General features: G+C 39.9%; 1 protein-coding gene across 1 annotated transcript in view; it reads right to left on the bottom strand.

The window, feature by feature from the left end:
- Nucleotides 1-23,568, bottom strand: part of CNTLN (centlein) — a 284,448-nt gene that overhangs the window by 257,602 nt on the left and 3,278 nt on the right. The window contains exon 2 of the mRNA XM_073345467.2: nt 2,577-2,665. Within this exon, the coding sequence (XP_073201568.2) occupies nt 2,577-2,665 (89 nt within the window). The remainder of the gene's footprint in view (nt 1-2,576; nt 2,666-23,568) is intronic.

Here is a 23,568-nt window from a genome sequence, read left to right as displayed (position 1 = left end):
CAGTTCTACTGCATCAAACTGTTCTTTTAAGGAACAGAAGCAAAAGAGTGCACTTAGGATTAGAGAGGTGCATGAACAGTACTGTCACCACGCTTTTGCGTACGAAACAAAATCAGAATAGGAGACTCAACAGCCAAAAATGGACAACACACATTGCATAAACGCAAAAAAAAAAAAAAAAAAAAAGAATATTCCAAAACATATTTCAATTTTCGACTCTAGAAAAATCAATAGACGCACCATAAAATAATATTATGGAATGTTTCCTTACCTACCATGCTCTTTTATTTTCTAGCAACTATAGAATATATAAAAGAATAACACATAGGTTTTTCATGATAGTAACCAGAGAACTGAAATAATAAATAGTAATAAAATATTGAATTTATATTAAAGTAACAGTCAAATGCCCCATTTAGGACTAGGGCTCCATCATGCTAACTAGGATGACAAATACATAATGACAGTCCCTGTCCTGAATCGCATACTAACAAATTTAAAATATGAGGCAACAATTAAGTGTGAAAAAAATCCTAGGAAGAAAATTTGGAGGAAGGGGGGACAAGAGACTATAAAAGTGTCTGAACTATAGTTCAGTGTTTGACTACAATCTATACAACTCAATGGCATTTCCTAACTTTTGTGAGCTTGTCTTTGCCCTAAGTAACTTCCTTTTAATTCATTTTTGTATGTAATACACACACACTCCTTTTATAATTATAGGGCAAGGGACATACCCAACACCTATAGATAAGGCAGTCGAACACTTCTCATTATAGTTCCCTGTTTTCACCTTCTTATAACTTTACCAAACATCATGCAATCAGCTTTCAGTTTTCTGTGTTTGCTCTCTGCCTCAGATTAATATTTTTACATAAATAGTTTTTAGCAAAAGTGGTTCAGCCATTTCCAAGAATGAAGATAGCAAGAAACAGTTTTGCCAAAGTTAAAAAAAAGTGTGACTGTTTTTTTAACAGCTCTAGCACCCCTGGGATTTGGAATAAAACTTTACATTTGGTAGGGGAACAGTCCCGGGATCAGAGAAATATCTTCTGTCCTCATGAAAATATGTCCAGATTTGGACAAGCTATAAATCACAGAAAGTCATCGTTTGAACATACACAGCAGAACTTGTTCTAGAATTACTCCTACATTTTCTGAATGTTCTAATGCAGCCAAGTTGCCTATGCAACATCAATTTATGTCACCTTGTCTGTATGCATTATTCTGTAGACTTAAACTATATGATCACATACTATTTTTACCACACAATCATTTCTTCTTTCAGTGCAGAGGATGGATGGCAAATGAGACAGAGTAAAACAGTGAGTGAGCTGTTGACTGTAGAACCCAGGCCATATTCACAGCAGATGTTGATGACTGGTGATTACGGCAGGGAACTGCAGCAATCAAAAAAGGGTTTTGTGGTTAAGGCACCAGACTGGGGTGCACAAGAACTGGGTTGTATCTTGCTGTACCACAGACCTTCTACGTGATGTTGGGCAACGCACTTAATGCAAAATTTTTAGAGTTGGCCACTAACTGTTTTCCTTATTTTCTGGTTGTCCAACTTGAGACAACTCAGGCAAAATTTTCTTAAGTGATGAACACTCACAACTCTACCTGAAATCAGTGGAAGTTTCAGGTGATTAGAATCTCTATGAAAGTCAGGTCACAGCTATCTTAAGTTGAGCACCAACAATTAATGAACACTTCTTCTAATTTTGGCCTCAGAACGTATCTGTGTGGCTCAATTCCCCATCTGCAAAATAGGGATACCATACTTCCCTAGGTCACAGAAATAATGTGCAGATAAATTTATTAATATCTGTAAGGCAATCATATATTATGGTGCTAAATTCATTAATATTTTTAAGAACCGGATGCACTATGGTGATGAATGCCATCAGTAAATAAGATATTATTTATTCAGTACAGGGCTTGGAGACAGAAAGAAGTGTTGAACAGCTGCTTCTTTCACTTAGCACTGTCCATCCTGTCCACTGAATAATGCAGGGATCCTGTGGAAAAAACAGTATGTGATCATTTAATTAAAGACCATACCAAAATGCTTATGTACCAGGGAACAGAATTACAGTTGCACAGGTAACCTTAATTCTAGAATTACCTAATTTTTGAGTGCTTGATTTTGCAACCTAAAATTCTGTATGTCATGTATGTACATAGTATACAAAAACTGTCACTGACTATCATTCAATCTAGCCACCATTAGGAATAAAAACGAATAACACCAAATGAATCTGAGGGATGTGAGGATAGACTCCTTTTATATAAGATTAGGAACATTGTTCAATGCATAAGGAGCAGTCTGGATGAAAGCACAGAGTTTTAAAGTTTATTTAGATTTGCTTTTAAAAAAGCAACCTCTCTCAGGCTTTAGGGAGTCTTGACAAAGTTTAAAGATACCATTCTTACAAATTACAGGATCTAGATAATTTCAGAAGTTTAAGACTTTTTTACAATGTTTTTTAAACATGAAACTATGTGGCATCAAACAGAAGAGATACCTAGCGTATTTGATTTTTAAAAAAATCACACAAAGTCTTCAAGCTCACCTTTCCACCACCAAGCTGACTGCTTGTGTAAGATCTGGATTTGCCACCTGGAGGCGTTTCCACAAAGACCATACAAATTCTTTATCAGCCTTAAAAAGACAGAGAGAAATAAACAATACAAAATATGTATGTTTAGCATGTAACTTTTACAGAATAATGAACTATTAGTATGAATATTCAAAAGTTATATTATTAAGAACTATATTTTAGAGAAAAGTCCAGTGACTTCACTGCTCAGGATGACGTATTTACTTGCTTGTTTCAACAGAGATGTCCAACTCAACAAAGAAAAACCAATTTAAAAGTATTAGTGCAGAAATAGTAAAATAAATGCCAATCAATAAGTCTTCAATGACCGCTCTCACTCCTCCTTCAGTTCTAGGTATAAAAGAAATGCAATTCACTCCTTCACCAGAACAGCAATCTCAACTCCCAAATTCAGCTCCCCTGCTGGAAGAATACAGTCTCTTATATCAAGGATAGAGACTTCTAATGATACTGAGAACTTTCTGATCTTGCAGCAAAAAATAGCTTTTACTAGAAGCAGAGCATTTTGACAGAGAACAAGTAACACAGAGGACAAATTCCTCCTTCATGAAACAAAGATTTTTAAATATAGCTGCATTAGAAGCAGCGAGATTGAGGATCTCTAAGTATCAGTAAGAGAGTATTAGAACTCACTTCAGTAAGGTTGTGTTTTCAACCTTTTCCATGCTAGTACTCCTTTTCCATTTTGGGATGTTCTAGCAAACTAGCAATATGGCAAATACACTATGCTCATGACTCTTTCACCCCTTTTGACAACCCCTAGGCTGAGAATCAAAGCCTTAAGGTAAGGAAAGGCTAAATCCAGGATAATGCCAATGAAAAGAAAATCCACATCCCACAAGAAAGGGAGTGTTATTATCCTCCCCATTTTAAAACTGCAGCTGAGAATAGATTTTAAATTAATTTTTAAATTAATTTTAGGTTAAAATTAAGTTGAAAATGCACTGTTCTTGCATTTTATTAAAATACAGATATTAGTTTTCCACATTTAGAATTATGGATTTCATTCATGTGCACCAGACAGTTTTATCCTAAATTAGGTGGTTGTCACAGTTTCAGGGTAACTACATCAATATTCCTCCTCAATGGTCTACTCCAGAAGTGCCCAGTCAGTCTCAGGCCTCCAGCCATCTGTCTCTGGGAAGGGACCTATGTCCCACTCCCTTCTGAGTAATGATTTTAAGACTGCACAGGTAACCTTAATTCTAGAATTACCTAATTTTTGAGTGCTTGATTTTGCAACCTAAAATTCTGTATGTAATGTATGTACATAGTATACAAAAACTGTCACTGACTATCATTCAATCTAGCCACCATTAGGAATAAAAAGGAATAACACCAAATGAATCTGAGGGATATGATCCCTGCCATACACTGTGATATCTCCAGCAAGCTAGACTGCCTCTGTGAGTTGCTTTCTCTCCTACGGTTATGAACAGTGTACTGACAGCAGTCACAAGTTATAACACAGCTCTTCCTCAACATAGTATATTTTAAGGATAAAAACATTACAGAGAAAACATAAAAACAACAAAAGTTTCCTACACGCTTACTAAAAATTCCAGAAATTGACCACTGCCCACATAAGAACTCTGCTAAGCCAACATCCCTTCCAACCTTCCAGCAAGGATGGGGTCCCTTTAGTACCAAAAGTCCCATCCATTTGCGGAATCAAAACGAAGACCGTGAGTGTAAACTCAGCCTTTACACATCCAAAGTTCTTTCTTTATCTCTTTGTCTCTGGAAAACCCAGTATGAACCAATATGTGCAAATTATTCCAGGGGTGGTACCCTCTCTGGAGTTGTTTATAGTTAAGGCTAAGATTTTGTCACGGATATTTTTAGTAAAAGCCAGGGACAGGTCACAGGGAAAAAGGAAAAATTCACTGAAGCTGTGACCTGTCCCTGACTTTTACTAAAAATATCCAGGACAAAATGAGGATCGGTGGCCAGGAGCTGTGAGCTAACCCACTGCCTGTGAGGGACCTTGCAACTCCCCACTGCTGAAGTCACGGTTCCATGACTTCTGTGGCCTCTGTGACTAAATCGTAGCCTTATTTATAGTCTTAGTAACCCACTTAATCACCCCCCCACCCCAAGGTTTTAGTTCATGGAGCAGCTGTGGAAACCCTCCTTGAGGGAGTAGAAGACAGTCATATATAAACCATTCATAAATTTAATACAATGGTCCCAAAAGTTACTGTATGGGGTTGCAATATCCCTCACAGTGGTTAACAACAGCAGTAGCAGAAACGATCACGGCACTGGTAAGGAATTTTCAACCAAATACAGCTTAGATGCAATGTCTGTCTTTAAGCCATGTGTTTTTTCTTCCCTCTTACAGCAGTTTTCCATTTGAGATGACTTATGCTCAAAGTATTCAAAATGACTTGCTCTAAGATCATACAAGGAGCTAGAGGCTTAGGCCAAATCAGAAGACATGCCCATTCTGGGTTCCAGGCCTTTTTCTTAACAACTAGTAAAACATCCCCACTTCCCCTCCCCCAATGCATTGGGCTTCAGCAATACCAAAGCGAGGGGAGTGGGGGGGGGGGGGCACAAGGAAATACCAAAATACTGTAGTTGCTGTAAAGTGAATTATATCACTGCCACCAAACTGCATTTGACAGATCACAAAAACCACAGTAATTCCACCGAGGTACTGATTCAGGAAAAGCACTGAAGCACCTGCTTGACAGGAATGGGAATACTCACAGACTTGAGCCTTGAAGCAGGAAAGCACTTAAGTCATGTAACAGAGACTGGTGAACCAATATTATAAGCTTGCAAAAAAATAAAATAAAAGTGGGGGAGGGGTTGTGCCATTTTTGCTTCTCTATGGTGTATGAAGACAACCAGGAGTGGGGTGTTTCAAAAAGAGTGCTATTATCCCCCAAAATTAGATATTCAGCTCTTGTCTACCATAAACACTATGGATGACTAGAGCAGCAGTTCTCAACTGGGGGTTCGCAGCCCCTGGGGGTTTGCAAGCCCTTTCAGGGGGGCTGCGGAGTCCACATCTGAAACTCGGTGCTCCGAGCCCCAGCGCTGAAGCCGGGAGCGGCATGGAGCTTAAGCCAGCAGCTCCTGTCCCTGTCCCAGCTGGGAGCGGTGTGGGGCTGAAGCCAGGGCCCTCCCCGCAAGCCAGGAGCAGCACGGGGCTGATGCCAGCACACACGTATCATGGAAGCACACATGTATCATGCCAGCACACATGTATCATGGAAGAATTTGAAAGATTTGGTGGCTTTACAGATTTTGACAGGGAATTCTTCCGCCCACGTGGCATGGGAATTCGCATTCCTGATATTTCTAGTGTAGAAACAAGCAACAAGAGCCTTTCAATCCTTCTTCCATTGTAAGGAAGAAAGGCCATATATCAGCTTTGTTTTGTTTTGAACTCCCTTACAAGTCACCTTTAATTCAGCAGAAGTGCTGGAGTTCAGCTCCTAGTAGAGAAAGTGCTGAAACTTAAAGACAGACAAAATTAAACACATTCATGAAGTTACTAAAGCCAGGCCAAAAAAGGGGCAATCCATACAGTTAATTTAGACTAAAAATGCCATTATCTTGTGGCATTGTCTATTGCTTTAAGATACGTTCAGTTCTTAGATTTCTAGTTGTCAAGTTTTGAGGTAAGAAAACAAATCAGAAGTCAAATCTTTAGTAAAAGACTTTGCTCAGCATTATGAAGTATCTCCTGCATTTTGTGCTCAAAAAAATCCTCCACAGAAGTACTTGTTACTGCACATCTTGAAAGCATTATCCTGAAATGCCTTGCCAGGCTCTTTAAAAGTGCACACTTACACTTTAAGATGTGCCACAACTGAACCAGCTGGGCTCTTTCAGGATAAACAAGATCTCCATGCAACTACTACTCCTGGGGGAATTCTGCGCCACTGCGCATAATTTATATCTCCCTCAGATTTTTTTGCTTCCCTGTAGAAAAATAACTTTCTGATGAGGAAGCAAAAGGAAGCCACAAGAGCGGTCATGCGACCCTCCCGAGCAGTATGTTTCGGGTGCCCAGTGCAGCTGGCAGAAAGGTAAATCACTGTGAGGTAGGGAGCAGGACTGGGGAAGACCCGGCTGGTGGCTCCTACCCTGCACCAGGCTCAGCTGCTAGTCCTGGCTGGGCTGGGGAGGACAGGACGACTTCTTCCCCTGCACGGCAACCAGGGCTGGATCAGACCCATCCCCACATTTCTCCCCCAGCTGTAGGAAGCTCTGCAAACTCCCCCCAGCCCATACTTCCCGCACCCATTGCTCCTCAGCTGCAGGGGGAGGAATCACTGTACAGGGAGCTACTCTCACATTTGCCCAACTTCTGTGCATCCAAACCCCCTCATACCTAGACCCTCCTGCCACCCGCACCCAGATCCACACCCCAAACAGCTACACCTGGATCCCCACCCCACTGAGCCTCACTCCCCCAGCATCTGGACCCCATCACTGAGCCCCCCCACACCAGAACCCCCTGCTGAGCTCTAGCCCCCTTACACCCAGACACCCCTCCTGCTGAGTCCCAACCACCTTCATCTGGACCTCCAAACAAACAATGGTATTTGTCCATTGAAGTATCAATAATAATAATGAAAAGGCAGAAGTGTTCAATTAGTATTTCTGTTGTGTATTTGGAGAAAAAGCAGATGATACAGTCTCATCATATGGTGACAACACTCTTTCCATTCTACTCGTAGCTCTGGAGGATTTAAACAGAAACTACAAAAGTCAGACATTTTTAAATCAGCAAGTTCAGATAACTTGCACCCAAAGTTTTTAAAGAGCTGGCTGAGATGATTGCTATTCCATTAATGTTGATATTAAATAAGTCTTAGAGCACAGGGGAAGTTCCTGAAGACTGGAAAAAAAACTAATATTGTGACAGTTTTTAAAATGGGTAAACGGGAAGACCTGGGTAATTATAACCCTGTCAGGACTACAATGATTCCGAACGGGGAAGATAATGAAGTGGCTGATAGTAATAGTTAATAAAGAATTAAAGGAGGGTAATATAATGCAAATCAACATGGGTGTATGGAAAATAGATCCTGTCAAACTAACTTGATATATTTTTTTTATGAGACTACAAATTTGGTTGATAAAGGTATTAATGTTGACGTAACATATTTAGACTTCTGTAAAGCATTTGACTTGGCACTGCACAGTATTTTGATTAAAAACTAGAACGACATAAAATTAACATGGCATACATTAAATCGATTAAATCCTGGCTAATTGATATGTCTAAAATGTAATTGTAAATGGAGAATAGTCATTGAGAAGGTGTATTTCCAGTGGAGTCCTTCAGCGATCAGTTCTTGGCCCTACGCTATTTAACATTTCTATCAATGACCTAGAAGAAAACATAAAATCATCATGGATACAGTTTGCAGATGACACAAACACTGAGGGAGTAGTAAATAAGGAAGAAGACAGGTCACTGATTCAGAGCGATCTGAATTGCTTGGTAAACTAGGAGCAAGCGAACAATATGCATTTTAATATGGCTAAAATAAATGTATACATCTAGGAACAAAGAACGTAGATGATACTTAAAGGATGGATGACTCTATCCTGGGAATCAAGGACTCTAAAAAAGATTTCAGGATTGTTGTGGCAGGTAATCATTTGAACATGAGCTCTCAGTGTGACCTGTGGCCAACGGAGCTAACGTGATCCTGGAATACATAAGGAAATCTCAAGCAGGAGTGGAGACGTTATTTTACTTCTGAATTTGGTACTGGTAAAACACTGATGGAATACTATGTCCAGTTCTGGTGCCCACAATACAAGAGGGATGTTGATTAATTGGAGGGGATTCACAGAAAAGCCAAGAAAATGATTGGAGGATTAGAAAACATGCTTATAGTGATAGACTCAAAAACCACAATCTATTCAGATTGACAAAGAGAAGGTTAAGGGGTGACTTGATTATAGACTATAAGTGTCTACGTGGGGAACAAATATTTAATAATGGACTCTTCAATCTAGCAGAAAAAGGTATAACATGATCCAATGGCTAGATGTTGAAGCTAAACAAATTCAGACTGGAAATAAGGTGTCATTTTTTAACCACAAGAGTAATTAACCATTGGTACATTTTACCCAGAGTTGGGGTGGATTCTCCATCACTAACCATTTTTAAATGAAAATTGGGTGTTTTTCTAAAAGATATGCTCTAAGACTTATTTTGGGGAAATGCTATGGAATATGTTATATAGGAGGTCAGACTAGATGATCATAATAATCCCCTTCTGGCCTTGGAATCTATAAATCTATGTCTGCCTGAGTTTGCAAAGAGCCTGAAACAAGAACTCTGAGAGGTATAAACTGCCCAATTCATTTCAATGGGTGTTAGCTCAAATGCCTATGATGATAATTTAAAATGACACCATTAATTATTTCACTCCATATCAAAGTATAAAACAAAGAAGAAAAAATATCATATTATGAAAGTCTATACAATCTACTGTGAGTGAAAGTTCATTTTGGCACCACAAGTGGGTTGGGTTTAGGAGATTACCACCACATTTTTCCTCAATCAAAAAGCCAAATCCATTGAGATGAGCACAACCCAGAGAGCATACGTGAACATATTTTGAACATCTGCACAATTCTGAGAGCAGCAGCTGATTTTAGTATCTCAAGTGGGCAATTTATTTTGTGGGTAGAGCGTGGAAGAGTGCCACTATATTTTATTTTTCAATTTGACCCCTGGTGGTCTGATTTCCAGAGTGAGTCAGCAAAACAGATCTATACCTCCACATGGGATCCTAAAGGCTAATATACTATCCCACACAAAGGGCTATAACTATTACCATTATGTATAATAATCATTAGTTATTTTACTTAATTACATCTTATTTCCTTCAAATGGCAGCCTCTATACTAGTTTTCAAGATTTAACTATCTGGAAAATATGAAAGGGTAGTAACAAGCTTTTTTTAACTAGAGGAACTCAAATAAGTATTGGGCAAGTTTTCAAATCAGGGTATTCTTTTGAGTGTTCTATTACTCATCAACCAAAGAATTTTCTTCCAACTTTGCAGAAAATTTCTCCATAACCTTCAGAGTAAATTTCATAATTTTTGGACAAATTAGTGTCCATATCCAAAGTTATAAGGAGGCTAGAAATAGGGCTCACAATGGAACTTTTCTGAAATCTTAACTACAGAGCCATAAGCATAGCTCCACAGTAAGATAAGTGTATAGGGCCTGATCCAAAGCCCACTGAAGTCAATTGGAGTCTTTCCACTGACTTCAACAGGGTTTGTACCAGGCTCTGCTCTACACAATTTTCCATTGATTTCAATGGCAGCAGGATGTGATTTACCGGGGCAGCATGGGGGGGGGGGGTTTCATCATTTTAATTTTTATTTAAAAGAATACTTATGAAGTAATAAAGGACCATGTAATAGCTGCACTTTACATGGTGTCAACTTGTTACAAGACCAATTTTCATTTTAAACTGTTGTGCTCTCTACAAGAATATCTCATCCAAGAGTTTAACGTAAATTACACAACAATTAATTGAGCCCCAAGCTGGTTTCCATCAACTACTTGTAACCCCCTCACTGGTAGTATACGTTATTTCCTGTGATAGAGTGGACTAGGGCAGGGGTTCTGACCCCTCAGAGGGTTGTGAGGTTACTATGGGGCGGTTGCGAGCTGTCAGCCTCCACTCCCAAACCCCACTTCACCTCCAGAATTTGTAATAGTGTTAAATATAAAAAATGTGTTTTTAATTTATAAGGGGGGGCACACTCAGAGGATTGCTGTGTGAAAGGGGTCACTAATACAAAAGTTTGAGAACCACCAGACTAGGGCAAGAGGCCCCTGCTGGAGGCCTCAGAGTCCTACCACATCCCGTCCCAGAAGGTGGAAGTAGAGAACTCCTGCAAGTGGCCTAGAGTGGCTGTGGGGAAGCAACCAATCAGAAAGACTGCAGGGAGTAGCCACTCAGGGCCCTAGAAACGGCAGAGCTAGAGACAGTGAGTTGTCACCTAGAGCTGGAGGAATGAGGACTGTGTTCCGAGCTGGCTGAAGGAGCATCAGGACCATGGACAGATCAGTTGATGGCAGGCACCAGGGGAGCAAGAGGGAGCTCCTGGGTGGCTGCTGGGACTGAAGACAGAAGAACAGCTGGGGCCAGAAAGACCCAGAGAGCATGAAGAGTCTCCAGGGAGGAAGTGCTGCGGTACAGGGCTGTAGCACAGTCAAGGGACTATTTGAAGACTAGTCAAGAAGGGGCTGTGGGACTGAGGCAGGGAGGCCTGCAGGGTATGGCATCATACCAGGACTATTTAAAGACTGAGCCCATGGAGGGCCACAAAGATGTCAATGGAGGGGTACTGGGATAGGCCCCTGATGGACTGCATACCCCAGAAGGGGTAGGGTTGGTTTCAAATACAGACTCAGTGTGCGTGACTCAGCCACAGGTCTGAGTCATTGAAAACGTGCTTGAGAAACCACTGACAGAGGTCACCGCAGACTAAGTGCAGGCACACACAATCAGCCAGGGGAGACTCGTGGTGGGTGCCACCCCATCACACTCCCAAAGATCTAGATATTTCAGAACATATATTTTAAATGCCATAGTTGCTCCTTCTCCAGCTGAAACAGAATACAAAATACCAATATTTTCCAAATTTAGAAATAATTTCTTTTTGGGCTTCCAAGCATACTTTGTCAGTGAAAAACAGAAGTACTACAGTATTTTTTAAAATTAGTTCAAAATCTTTTTAAGATACCAAACATCTTATAACTACAGCAGGAAAAAAGCATCAACATACAAACACTCACATAAAAGACAAAGAAAAATGAAGTCAAATAAAAATACACTAAATAATAATGATAGAATTGTGATTTCTTTTAAATTATTTAGGGAAGAAAATCAATAAGTCAGTGGGTCTTCAACTCTAAATAGCACTACTTTAATTATAAATCAAGACAAAGCTCTTCAGCACAATGGAGAGAAGAACTATGGGGCAAAGGGGGAGGGAACACAAGTATGTCTAAACAATTTTTTTCAAAAAAGCGCAGTGGTAAATAAACAGTGTTAATTCTTTTCTCTCTCAGGTAATTTATTACAACCATTGTAGCCAATGGATACCGGGTTGGCATGGGCATCCAAACAAATCACTCAGTCCTAAATATAGAAGTTAAACTTACATTTCATAATTTACCTTATAATAGCAGACAGTAAGTATGCAGAAATCTTAATGCTATCCTGGTTTGCAGACCTACAAATTCATCAAGAACTGAAGAAGTAACCCAATATTGCAATCCCAATCCTTTTAAAAACATACATCAGGTTACCAAAAATCATGTGGGTGGCTTAAAAATCATCAGATTTTTTAAAATATATTTTTGGGTTTCTTTATTTACCTTCTTGGTTTGGGATTTCCTTACCTCCACCACAAGTGTGTCACTTTTTCCAAGCTTCTCTGCAACTGAGAGCATTAGAACCTTAACTTTATTTTTTAAATGAAAGCTGAGATTCTAATGTTTTCACATGACTCCAGGAACTGGATATACACTCACAAGACTCAGACTAAATACTGGAGACTGTCCAATACTTTATACTGAAAATTCCTGCCTGCTAGCTATAAAGGCAGATTACTAATGGGAAAGATATTGAAAGGGAGGGTCTCCCTAGAAAGGAGGAGAAAATACTGCATCCGGCAACCATCAGAGGCACATAACTCAGAAAAGAGTGTTTTTCTACCCTGGCACAATGCAGAAAGACTCAGGACTTGCACTTTCTTCAGCCTCACCTGCAAAGGTGGTAAAATAGTAAACACTTATCGATTTAAAAGTCATTTAAGTAGCTTACAGAGATGTTTATAGTATTCCTATTTCTCCTTGCACTTGGGCTAGGGGAAGGAAAAAACTCCTCTTTATGGCAGGGACCCTCCCCCAATCTTCCTGTGACTTCTATTTAGAATCCTTACTTTAATGAGACTCTAGGTTAACTTATTTCCCTACATGTTACCAAACCTTCCAGAAAAAACTAACCCTGGGATAAGAATGTGAAATTTTTGGGAGAACAATGGTCATTGTTTTTAGTTTATTTGTTTTTTTGTTGAGGACGCAGGCATGCCTGTCTTTTAAAACTAAAAGCATTTACTCCTCGAGGAATTATGCACCAGAAAAATTAAATTTCTGTGCACGATATTTTAAAACTCTACAAAATCCTGCATATGTTATTTGTCAAAATAACACAATATAATCACTCCAGTTTCAATTATTTTGGTAATTTATTTCAAAATACCTGTCAACAAGTGTGTCAACAATACAGTTAACAGCAAAAAAGATTCCTGCAGGAGTAGAGAGCTAAAGAAACCCATCCGACAACCCTGTTCCAAGTTGGGGGGTAATGAAGGGGGCTTTGTGGGGCCCCCAGAGCCCAGATACCTGCAGGCCCTTCCCCGCAGAGCCCAGCTGCGGACATCAACAGAGCCCAGACACCTGCACCCCTCTCCCCCAAGAGCCTAGCCATGGGGCACCCTCTTGTCCAGACATCTGTACCTCCAGAGCCTTTACTCCCTCGAGCTTCTTTACTGTCCTGTCGGGGAATGTGGTGTGGTGCAGCCCTGCCCTTTTTCACCTTTTGCCATAGCTGGGTCTCCCGGTCCCACCCCTGTCCCTGGGAAAATGAGGATCAAGCTGGGCAGCCAGAGCGTGCAGCCTCTATCCCTGCCGGGCTGGGTGCTCAGCTCACTGTGAGCTGGGCTCTGCAGAGTCCAGTGCCCCTAGTGGTGGCCAGCAGCTCTGCAGCCCCAATTCTGCAGGGGAAACATGGAATTCTGTGCAAACTCTGCATTGCACAGTAGCACAGAATTCTCTCAGGAGTATGAATTGCTCCAATAAGAAATGCTATCAGTCTGTGGCAGTATATCAGAGGTAGGGAAGAATGATCTCATTTACATAAAGTAAAAAGCAACCAAAATTTTTACCCAACTCTTCAAACCATAACTGAAGTTTGAAAAAAGTTTGTGAACATGGGTGCTGAAACAATACAGAATGAAAATGTACATTTTCTTTTTTAAAAGAATGTTAAATCACCTATTAATCAATTCAACTGCATTAAATTACAGAACCCAAAAAAGCAGTAACTGTTCTACCTATACTATTTGTTTTGGACGGTAGGACTCAACATTTAAGGACCAGTCTTCCCCTTCAAACTATGAATGGGCAAACACAGAATTAGGAGGAGAAGGTGCCAGGCATCATCTAAACTTCAGTGTATTAGTGGTAAGACACTGTGATCCTAATCAATGAATGCCTTTTACGTTCATTATAAAAATGTAGCATGGTGATGCAACTTTTTGTCAATCCTGGAGACCAAAAGAGTCATGTTAAAATAATTTAACGTAAGAATTAATGTTTTCAGCCACATGCTTCTTGTAATAAATCTATGATTTACACTTCCCTTGGTTAAAGTCTTGGTGAACTTTAACACCTGCAAAGAAAATTAGCAGTAAGACATGTACATGTACAGAATTCTAATTATAACAATTGTAAAATGTCAATCACTGAGTGCAGAAAGTTACCATTCAATATTTAGCCTTACTTCTCTCAAACTAGAGAAACATTTTTAGCTATTAAAATGTTTTGATTTAAATCTATAAAAAATTACAGGTTTGGTCTAATAGAAGTAATAACATTAGCTGACAATTATTACAGTGTTAAGAAAAAAAATTTCAAACGGCATTTTTAAACTCTTGGCACAATTAATGGACTTGGTAAGACTGCTCCCTGAATGGTCTTAGGAGCCAAAAAATTTCTTCTGAAACAGGGCTGCATAGCCAGCCTGAAGTTGGCACAGAAAGTTATCTCTACAGCTGTCAAGACCTGGGATAGATCAATCTTCAGTGTATCCAAGGTCTGTTCCATCTACTCAATGTACGTTAGTTGCTCAGAGAGGTCAGCAAGAGTGTACCCTGAGCAGCTGAGAACTTATACAGAGAGGGTAGAATACAGATGTCATTTAAAAGTTCCCCAAAATTACTCATTAAAAATAAAATTATCCACAACAACACTGTATGTCAGAGAAAGAAGCTGTTCTCTCTGGGACCAAGTGTGGAGGCTGGAAATAGAGATGTATAAAACATAAATATTCAGAGTGTTTTGGGAACTAAACTGAAAGTGAGATGATCTCCCCTGAACAGCAAAGCAACTACAATGATTGCAGGTCACGTCTCAAATGGAGAAAGTGACAGTTTTGAAACAAAAAATGGAATTCTTCTTCAGTTTGGAATGAAAATAATTATACCTCATCATAATCATATTGGCAGACATATGGAAATGAATAACCTAGGCTCTGGTCCTACTCACATTGAAACAAACAGTTTTGCCGTTTATTTTAATGGCAGCAGGAGCAGGACCTAATCAGTGAGTATAGACTAATAACAAACAAGCGCTACACAAAGTTCATGTTGCATGAATAACAACAACAACATAAACATTTGCTGGGACAAAAAAATCAGAAGTGCATGAGGCATGGACTAGAGTCACAAGACATGGCTTCCTATTGCCCTTTCACTCCAGGTGATCAACTGCAGCTTCTTACTGCAAGTGAATTCATACAATTTCTATTCCCCTTTGAAGGGAAATATAAATAAAAATACTGCTCTGGCCATTTATTTTATTATTAAAAAGGTATGTAAATATACATCAAAATTGGGATAGCCACCTGTTTGCTGGAAACCTGAAAATGCTATCCTCAGCATAATAAGATTTGAACATTTCTGATCTAAATAATAAAAAAAGATTTTTTCAGCCAATTCTTCAGCTCCTTTCCAAAGTAACAGAATCAAATTCTTAGGCTGTAGGAGATGCTTGCAATGCAGCTGTGAAAGACATACTGACAAACAGGAAACAAAACATAAATGCATCTTCTCCTTTGCCTTGAGCAACAAGACATTTATGAGAGTCTGGGTAGTGAGGAATGACTATATGGAGGGGGTTGAATTTTGTTTACATTTCTGCTACTCATAGTGCTGTGCACATGGAGACATTGGGGAAGTCTGCTTCCTCTGTAATAACTGTATATATTAAATAAGTATCTACCTCATCTAGGGTTTAGGATCAGGGCTCATTTTAATAGTTAGCATAAACTGAAATAAATAACCAATTGACAGAATACTTAAGATGTTATAACATCTAAAGCTTTGATATATATATACAAACAACAGGTCACCGGAAAAGGGAAGTGTTCCTTATCTCCTGACTTCAAGAAGTGGAATATCACCAAAACAAAAGGAAAAATTGGCGACACAAACTTAGGAAACAATGCATTTACTGTAAAAATATGAATGACAGAATTTTACCAGTGAATGCCCTGAAAGAGAAAAATGAAAGCGATGGAGGACAGAGGGAGCTATTGGTTTACTGTAGTTTTTAGGAAAAACTCTAGGTAAAATAATCAGAGATTGTATATTCTTTATGTTATGAAGTGAATATTTCAATATGAAGTGAAATTATGCATGATTGTCAGGCTGGAAGAATTTGTACGGAAATGCAAAATAGGCTACTGAGATAAGCAAATATCAGATTAGCTTGTAAAGAATTTTTTGAAAAGGCATGCAAAAACATGGATGTTACAAATAGTAAAATACTGTAGCAATAAAATTCTTAAGATGTATTTCTTTGGTCTCCCCTACCATCTAAAATGAAGTTTTCTAGCTAAAGGGAAGAAGTCTTTAATCAAGCTGTGGTATGAATTTTACACACAATTTTACACATACACTTGCTTCTTGATGTGTCTGTCACATGGGTTTTAAAATTACATCGCTAATATGCCAGCACTGCAGAGTCTCTGCATCCTACTGTGCTGGTGCTCTATGTAATTTCCAGTCACATAATTAACCCTTTAATAAAAATACAGTCCCCATGATCCAGTTCTACTAAATAAGTGAATACATGGTATAGAATATTCTGGTGCATTATAGGACCTGATAGTTGAGGAGCTCAGCAACTCAAAGTCTCTTTAAAGTCATTGGAAGATAAGGGTATTCAGTACCTCACCAGAAGCGATTAGCACTTTAGAAAAATCAGGCTCTAAACCAACAATGGAGTTATTTTCAAGTTCACAAGTCTCATCAATGGAAGCACACAGTATGCACAATCATATATAATTGCAAGACAGACACAATCAGGAAGAAAATATATATCTTGAAGTTATCAGTCCAATCAGCTCAAAGATAAAATGTCTTTAAGGCTGGCACTATAAAAATCTATTTTTTGAAATTCCTTCATACTGCAATATTAGAGTCTACAATGAACACCTAATCTTGTGGTATTAGAATAAAAACTTAAAATGTGTCTCTCTTTTATCAGTTTAAAAGAATTTCCTTTTGTGTTGTCTCTACTAATAATTTAGGCAACAAAGAAGGAGTATTCTTTTGAACAGAAAGTGACAAAAGGAAACGTACTGTCATTTACTATACCACAGAGATTACATTCTTATTCAGAACTCATATTGCTTGACGTACGTATGGACTACTGAAATTATAAATTTGTTATAGCCGTGTTTTGGCAGCAGTATTTAGTCTATACAAGAGCACCATACAGACGCCTTAAAAACTGTAACAGGTACTAATGGTTTGACATTGTCTGCCTTTATTCATAATTTCACAGGGAAACATTCGTTTTTGACCATGAAGTCTTAATATTACCAATTTTGCTGAAAATGTTCATTTCAACTCATTTCTAATTGACAAGACTGACCTGATATTTCGGTATCAAAAACAGAAACATAATCAATGTTCATGTCTGCACTAAATGATACCAAAGTGACTTTTTAAAAAGATTGAAAAATTCCACCGCAGTAGACTTATGGTTAAGGCTGCGAGTCTGTCATGGAGGACACAAAAGTCACAAATTTAGCTGGTGCGGCTGACCCCAGGGCCACCCAAGCTGCTGGCCCCGGGGTCAGGTGTACTGGCTGCCGCTTGGGCTGCCCCGGCGAACACCCGAGCAGTCCTCCCAGGAGTGGGCCTGGGACCAGCCACACCAGCCACTACTCGGGTGACCCTAGGCAGCTCACCCCAGGAGCACCCGAGCAGCAGTCCCGGGGTCAGCCCTGGGGTCAGTCGCACCAGCCACTGCTGGAGCAGTGGACCCCAGAGCCAATCACACAGGACGGCTGCTGGGGCAGACCCCAGGAACAGCTGCATCGGCTGCTGCTGGAGCGGACCCAGGCAACTGGCACCAGCACTGCTGGTCTCAGGGGCTGCCGGAGTAGCAGCAGTCCCAGGGGCCGTCCCAGAGGCCTTCAGAGCAGCAGTCCCGGGAGCCTTGGAACAGCAGGTGCCTGGAGGCAGTCACCCCGCATCACCAGTGCTGGGGCTAGCTGTCAGAGAAGATTATGTACTGTGCCAGATTTTCAAGAGCTCAGCACCCAGCAGCTTCCATTGTTCTTTTTAAAAGATGCACAAAGAAGATTATCCCCATGCTTTGCATACCTTCAGCCAACCGTTAACCTGGCGCCTCTTGCCTTCTTAGGCCTGGTCTACACTACGGCAGGGATCAATCTAAGTTACGCAACTTCAGCTACGTGAATAACATAGCTGAAGTCGATGTACTAAAATCTACTCAACCGCAGGGTCTTCACTGCGCCTCTCGCTCTGGTGGAGTCGACAGGAGAGCGCTCAGCGGTCAATTTATCGTGTCTAGACTAGACTAGACGCGATAAATCGACCCCTGCTGGATCGATTGCTGCCCGTCGATCCTGTGGTTAATGTAAACAAGCCCTTAGTGTTTGACTCAATGATGTTAACATTCTTTTAACATCATTTTTTGTATAGAATTTTTTAGGGTTTTTTTTTGGTTTGGGTTTTTTTAAGAAAATGAAAAAATAAACTCCATTCTGTTCAACTGTAACTAAATCCTACCTAAGTCACCATCAGAATTTGAATCCATAACCTTCAGAAACACAGCACAGAGCCCCACTACTTGAGCTAAAGGTACCAGAGCAAATAGCAGTAGTAGGTTGTTAACTTTTTTTATGCACTAGCCATTAGAAAGGAACATGGCACACACTTTGCCAGTCGGTTACAGAACTATTTGTCAGACAGTAGTAAAATGCTGGAAATCAAAATTTCCATCAAAATTCATGGATTTTATCCTTGATTCTGGTGATCTAATGGTTAGATCTAATGGGCTGAGAGTTAGGAGTTTTGGCTGCTGTTTGTTAATGATGCTCTGTATTTGCATAATGCTCATTCATCTAAGTTTCAAAGCACCTCTGAATATGGAAATGCAGGAGTAACCCCGTTTTACAGACGGCATAACCAAGCACATAAATTTGGCATATTCATTTTGAGAGTCAGTGTGGCTAAGTCTTCGGTCTAATGCTAGGTGAAGAAGTAACTATGTTCTGTAGCTAAGGATGCCTAATCTTTCTGTTTTCAGTTGCTTGTAACTTTCACAAAATGTAACTGTCTGGACTAAAATGGCTCATGATTGCTCTGTGCTTCCTGATGAACTGTTTTTTAACGTTTCAGCAAAACCTGTGTGATTGTTGCTGAGAGAGGCAGGTTAAAAACTGTTATATTTCATTTGCCAATATTAAAAAAAACAGTTTAGAAAAAAAAAAGATTTCTAGTAACCTCAGAGTTTAGAGCAGGACCTTAAAATTTGGTAGGAAGATAGTCCTGAGATTGAAGAGGTGCCTTCCACAGGACAGTGAAAATCTGTTCAGATATGGTTAAGTTATAAACCATTTAGAGGGTGAGGAGGGGAGGGGAGATCACCATTTGCACATGCTCAGTAGAACTTTTTAGACACGTGCTCTTAATTTTTGAAACATTCCAGTCGCATTAAGCAAACTCCAAACTCCACAGAATTACAACTTCAATGTGGGGAGAGTAACTGCAGGAGCAGCAGCTTCATCTCCCCATTCAACATACCATTTGGCCTAGGGAAAAGTGCACTCCTATGGGAGCCAGGAAACCAGTCCCTGCACCAGACCCCCGGGGCTACTAGAGATCTTTAAAAAAAATAAGAATAAAAGTGGTATGGAAAAAAAATAATGTTGGCAAAAATGTCTGGTTTTAACCAGCCCTACTCTCAGCAACAATTGAATGTTTTTTTCTCAAACATTCCAAAAAAAAAGTTCATCAGGTTGCAGAAACTTAGCACGAAAAATTTCAGTCCAGACAAGTTAAAGTGTGCCAAAGTTATAAGCAATTGAAAACAGAATAAATTAACTACAGAACATAGTTATTTCTCCATCTGTAAGGCATCGCTGGTAAGCCCTGATCATTAACTGCACCAGTTCTAATCAGACTCATCACACTCAGATTCCTTATGACAACACATCTGAGTTCACACACACACACACACACACACAAAAACAGCTGGCATCCCTCGGCACCAATAAATGCATGGTCTTGGCCTAATCACTAATAAAACAAACTGGTATTTAATGAATGAAAGTACAGAGACTTTACCCCATTTTCAAGCAGAAACAGATGGATGTCGACATTGATGAAAAATCCACACCCCTGAGCGAGGTAGTTATACCGGCCTAACCCCCCTCCCGTGACGGGAGATCTTCTCCTGTCAACATAGCTACCGCCTCTCAGGGAGGTAGATTAACAACACTGACAGATGCAGTTAAGTGAAGATGTTGCTAGGCCGACAGGAAAGCTTAAGTGTTACAGTGGCACAACTGCATTAGCGTAGCTGCGCCAATGCAGGGTTTTAAGTGTAGACCTGCCCTTAATTGCTGAAATACTCAGATCACTACAAAACTTTCTACTCTGAGTATTTTGGTTTAACCCATTTTTGTCACAAAGAAAAACGGAAAGAAACCAAAAAGCCTTGGCCTGGGCAGGAGAACATTTCATTATAAGGGGCTAACCAAAACATAAAAATAATAAGTGAGACACACAGGCAGAAAACTATTAGATTTATGGCACTTTTCCCACTTTTGTTTAGGAAATAACTGATACGCGAAGAGGACAAGATGCTTCTCAAACACCTCCACATAAAACTTCAAAGAAATAACAGCAATGAGGAGTTTATGTTCTTTATCATTGAGATGGTTATGACATAAATTTTATCTATTTTTTCATAATTTAGAAATCCTACATTAACAAGCATACAGTATCAAGGAGGAATACTACTCCTTGGGTTATGTTAGATATTCAGCTGTTTCAGATGAAAAGCACGTCAGTTTTCAGGGATAACTGAATACTCCTCATCAGAGAGTCTGCTACAGGGACCAATTCTACCATTATAACTCAGTAAATAGTCCCATGGATTTCAAAAGGGGAATACTCCAGTAAAGAGGTACTACCAAGTATGCATGTGGGTTTTTCTCCCCCAACCCTTTTCTCTCTGAGAAGAAGGGAAAAGGAGCTCAGCTCCCCAAGAAATTACTGTTCTTTTCCTGCATGGATGGGGGGAAGTCAAAGAGAGAAGGCCAGACATGTACATTTTTCACAAGACAGGAGAAGGGAGACAGAGTGGAACCTCCTAGCCTGTAAAGTGCCCAGCAACTGAGCCTGCTCCACTACCTTCTCCATCCCCTCTCTCTCCTCCCCTGCTATGAATAATGTAGCAGGCCAACTTCTTCATCCCTCCCCTGCCTAAAAAAGCCTATGAGTGGATGACTGTGCTCCTTCCTAGGGAACATCGCTCTGAATCTTGGAAAAGGAAATGGAGAAGCAAAGGCCACATCTGCTATTGGAAGGTCTCTGCCTCTTTCCCTCACAAAAGCCAGCTACTGCTGATCATCCATGTGGGACATCACGCAGTACAATGGAACAAGGAGGAACATAAAAGAGACAATGCAGAAAGTACCATGTAATGTGGTACAACTGAGAGATCTGCTACCTAGCTGCAGCCACTTACATCCCTAAAGTCTCACTACTGCAAAGGAGTGGCCTTCACATTGATCCTTAGTAGAAACAGCATGTCAGCCAGGGAGAACAAATTAACAAAAGCTGTCTGCATATAAAGGCTATATAAGTTTACACATTTTTATTTTAACTTCACTGTAAAGACTCAAAAGTAAAAAAAACCAGATGATATTTAGAACTGAAAAATAGAATCACCTAATCTCTGTTAGCTGAAGAACAAGTGAGCTGCCAGCAGCATGCCTTTGAATGACTATCTTTGCAGAGAGAATTGTAATACTTCTCTCCATGGTCCAAGCTGCTGCGAGCTCATACGGCTTGTGGTCAAGTATCTCCAGAGGCTTCTAGTCAACTTCAGATGACAGTTCAAGGCCATGGGCCTAATCTTCAAAGCAAGTAATAGCTCAAAACATATCTATGTGAAAGACCAAACTGCCCGTGTATGACCTGCCCCCAACAATTGTGCTCCTCTGGAACAACACAGATCACAAAACTCAGGATGAAGCACGTGAAACCCAGAGAAATAGCACTCTCAACCAAGGCAATAAGGATATAGAACTAACTTTCACAGATTTAGCAAATCATGAACCTGACCATCTTCACCAAGCATGGCAAATCCTTCCACTTCAAAAAAGCTTTCCTGCCCAAGCAAAAATGACACTTGCAGCAATGGCACTTTCTGCCCACAAAAATAGATACAAACCTATGGCACAAACAAATCAACCAAAATATCCAAGCACACATAACAACAAGAAAAAAATACCCTAGTCAGAGTTTTTCATATAGAAAACATCTGGAGACTCCAAGAAGCCCACTAAAGATTTCACTATTACTATTTCTTTTACATAGGAAATGCTCAGATACCAAGGTGATGGGGAGCCGCATAAAAAAACCTAAAGCAGAATATAGCAGCTAAAGCAAGTAACAGAGACCGGACATGTCATAATTCACTGTATGACCTTTGGCATGCCTTTTCTTCCCAAATCAATCCAGCCATAGAAAGGGAATGGTAAAACCTCAATGAAAAACAAAGTTACACCCAAGTCCATGTGTCTTTGGAACCTAAATAGCTTGTGGACCTTTGCAAGAAAAGCACTATGTAAGTGAATCAAGAATAAAGGAAAATGAAAGTACTGAAATGTAAAGCTAGCCATTAAACTGACCAGAGACCTCCATACAATGCTTTTTTGCAGACATAACATAGGCATAATTACCATGCATAATACATTCTGAATGTTAATGAAAGTGTGATAAAAGCAGCCATGCACATAGCTTCAACTAGATTAATTATCTTCTGAGTATTATTAAAAATCACCTATAGGATCGGCGTTTTGGATTACTAGTTTATTTTACCCACCCCACTTTAGATAATCCAGTAATCCTGGATTACAATGCAATGATGCCACTTCTCAGAAAAACATTTTTCCCTGCCACAGGATGGTGGTACTTTTAGGAGTGGCCCAGGTCCAGGCCAAGCTATCACCGGCAGCATTGCCAACTCTCACAATTTTATCATGAGTCTCACAATATTTATTCTTCTTCTTCAAGCCCCAATTGCTGGAGTCAAGAGATGGCCAGAGAATCTTAGTTTTCATTTTAAAAAATGAAAGGTTTCTAGCTGTCTGGTTGTGCAGAGGAGCCTGACAGTTTGAAGTTAATGTACCCTGAAGGCTCATAAAGCAGAAGGCAAATAAAAAGAATCCAAAATGTATTAAAGGGTTTGGAGTTTTTTTAAATCTCATGATTTTGGGGGAAGACTAATTAATGATTTTTAAACAACTGTGGTGACCACACTGCATCTGTTTAGTTTCCTCCCATATCACGTGATGGAGACTGGATTACATCAAGGCTTGGTGGGATAGGGACAGCAGAATAGGCAGGTCCTATCTCCCAGTAGAGTCACAGAGAGACAGACACCTTTACCTCCCTACCTGAAGAGAACAGGGAATACTAGGAAGAGAACAGGGAGTATCCAGAGTACTCCCATTGGGAGACCTGAAAGGGAACAGCAGCAGCAGCTGTTCGGTTTCATCAGGTAAGGATAAAGACTGCCTGGGAGGACATGTGAA

This window comes from Lepidochelys kempii, chromosome 5 (assembly GCF_965140285.1).
Source record: "Lepidochelys kempii isolate rLepKem1 chromosome 5, rLepKem1.hap1, whole genome shotgun sequence".
NCBI lineage: Eukaryota > Metazoa > Chordata > Testudines > Cheloniidae > Lepidochelys > Lepidochelys kempii.
The sequence above is the reverse complement of the archived record's forward strand: the minus strand, read 5'-3'. Positions and strand labels throughout refer to the sequence as shown.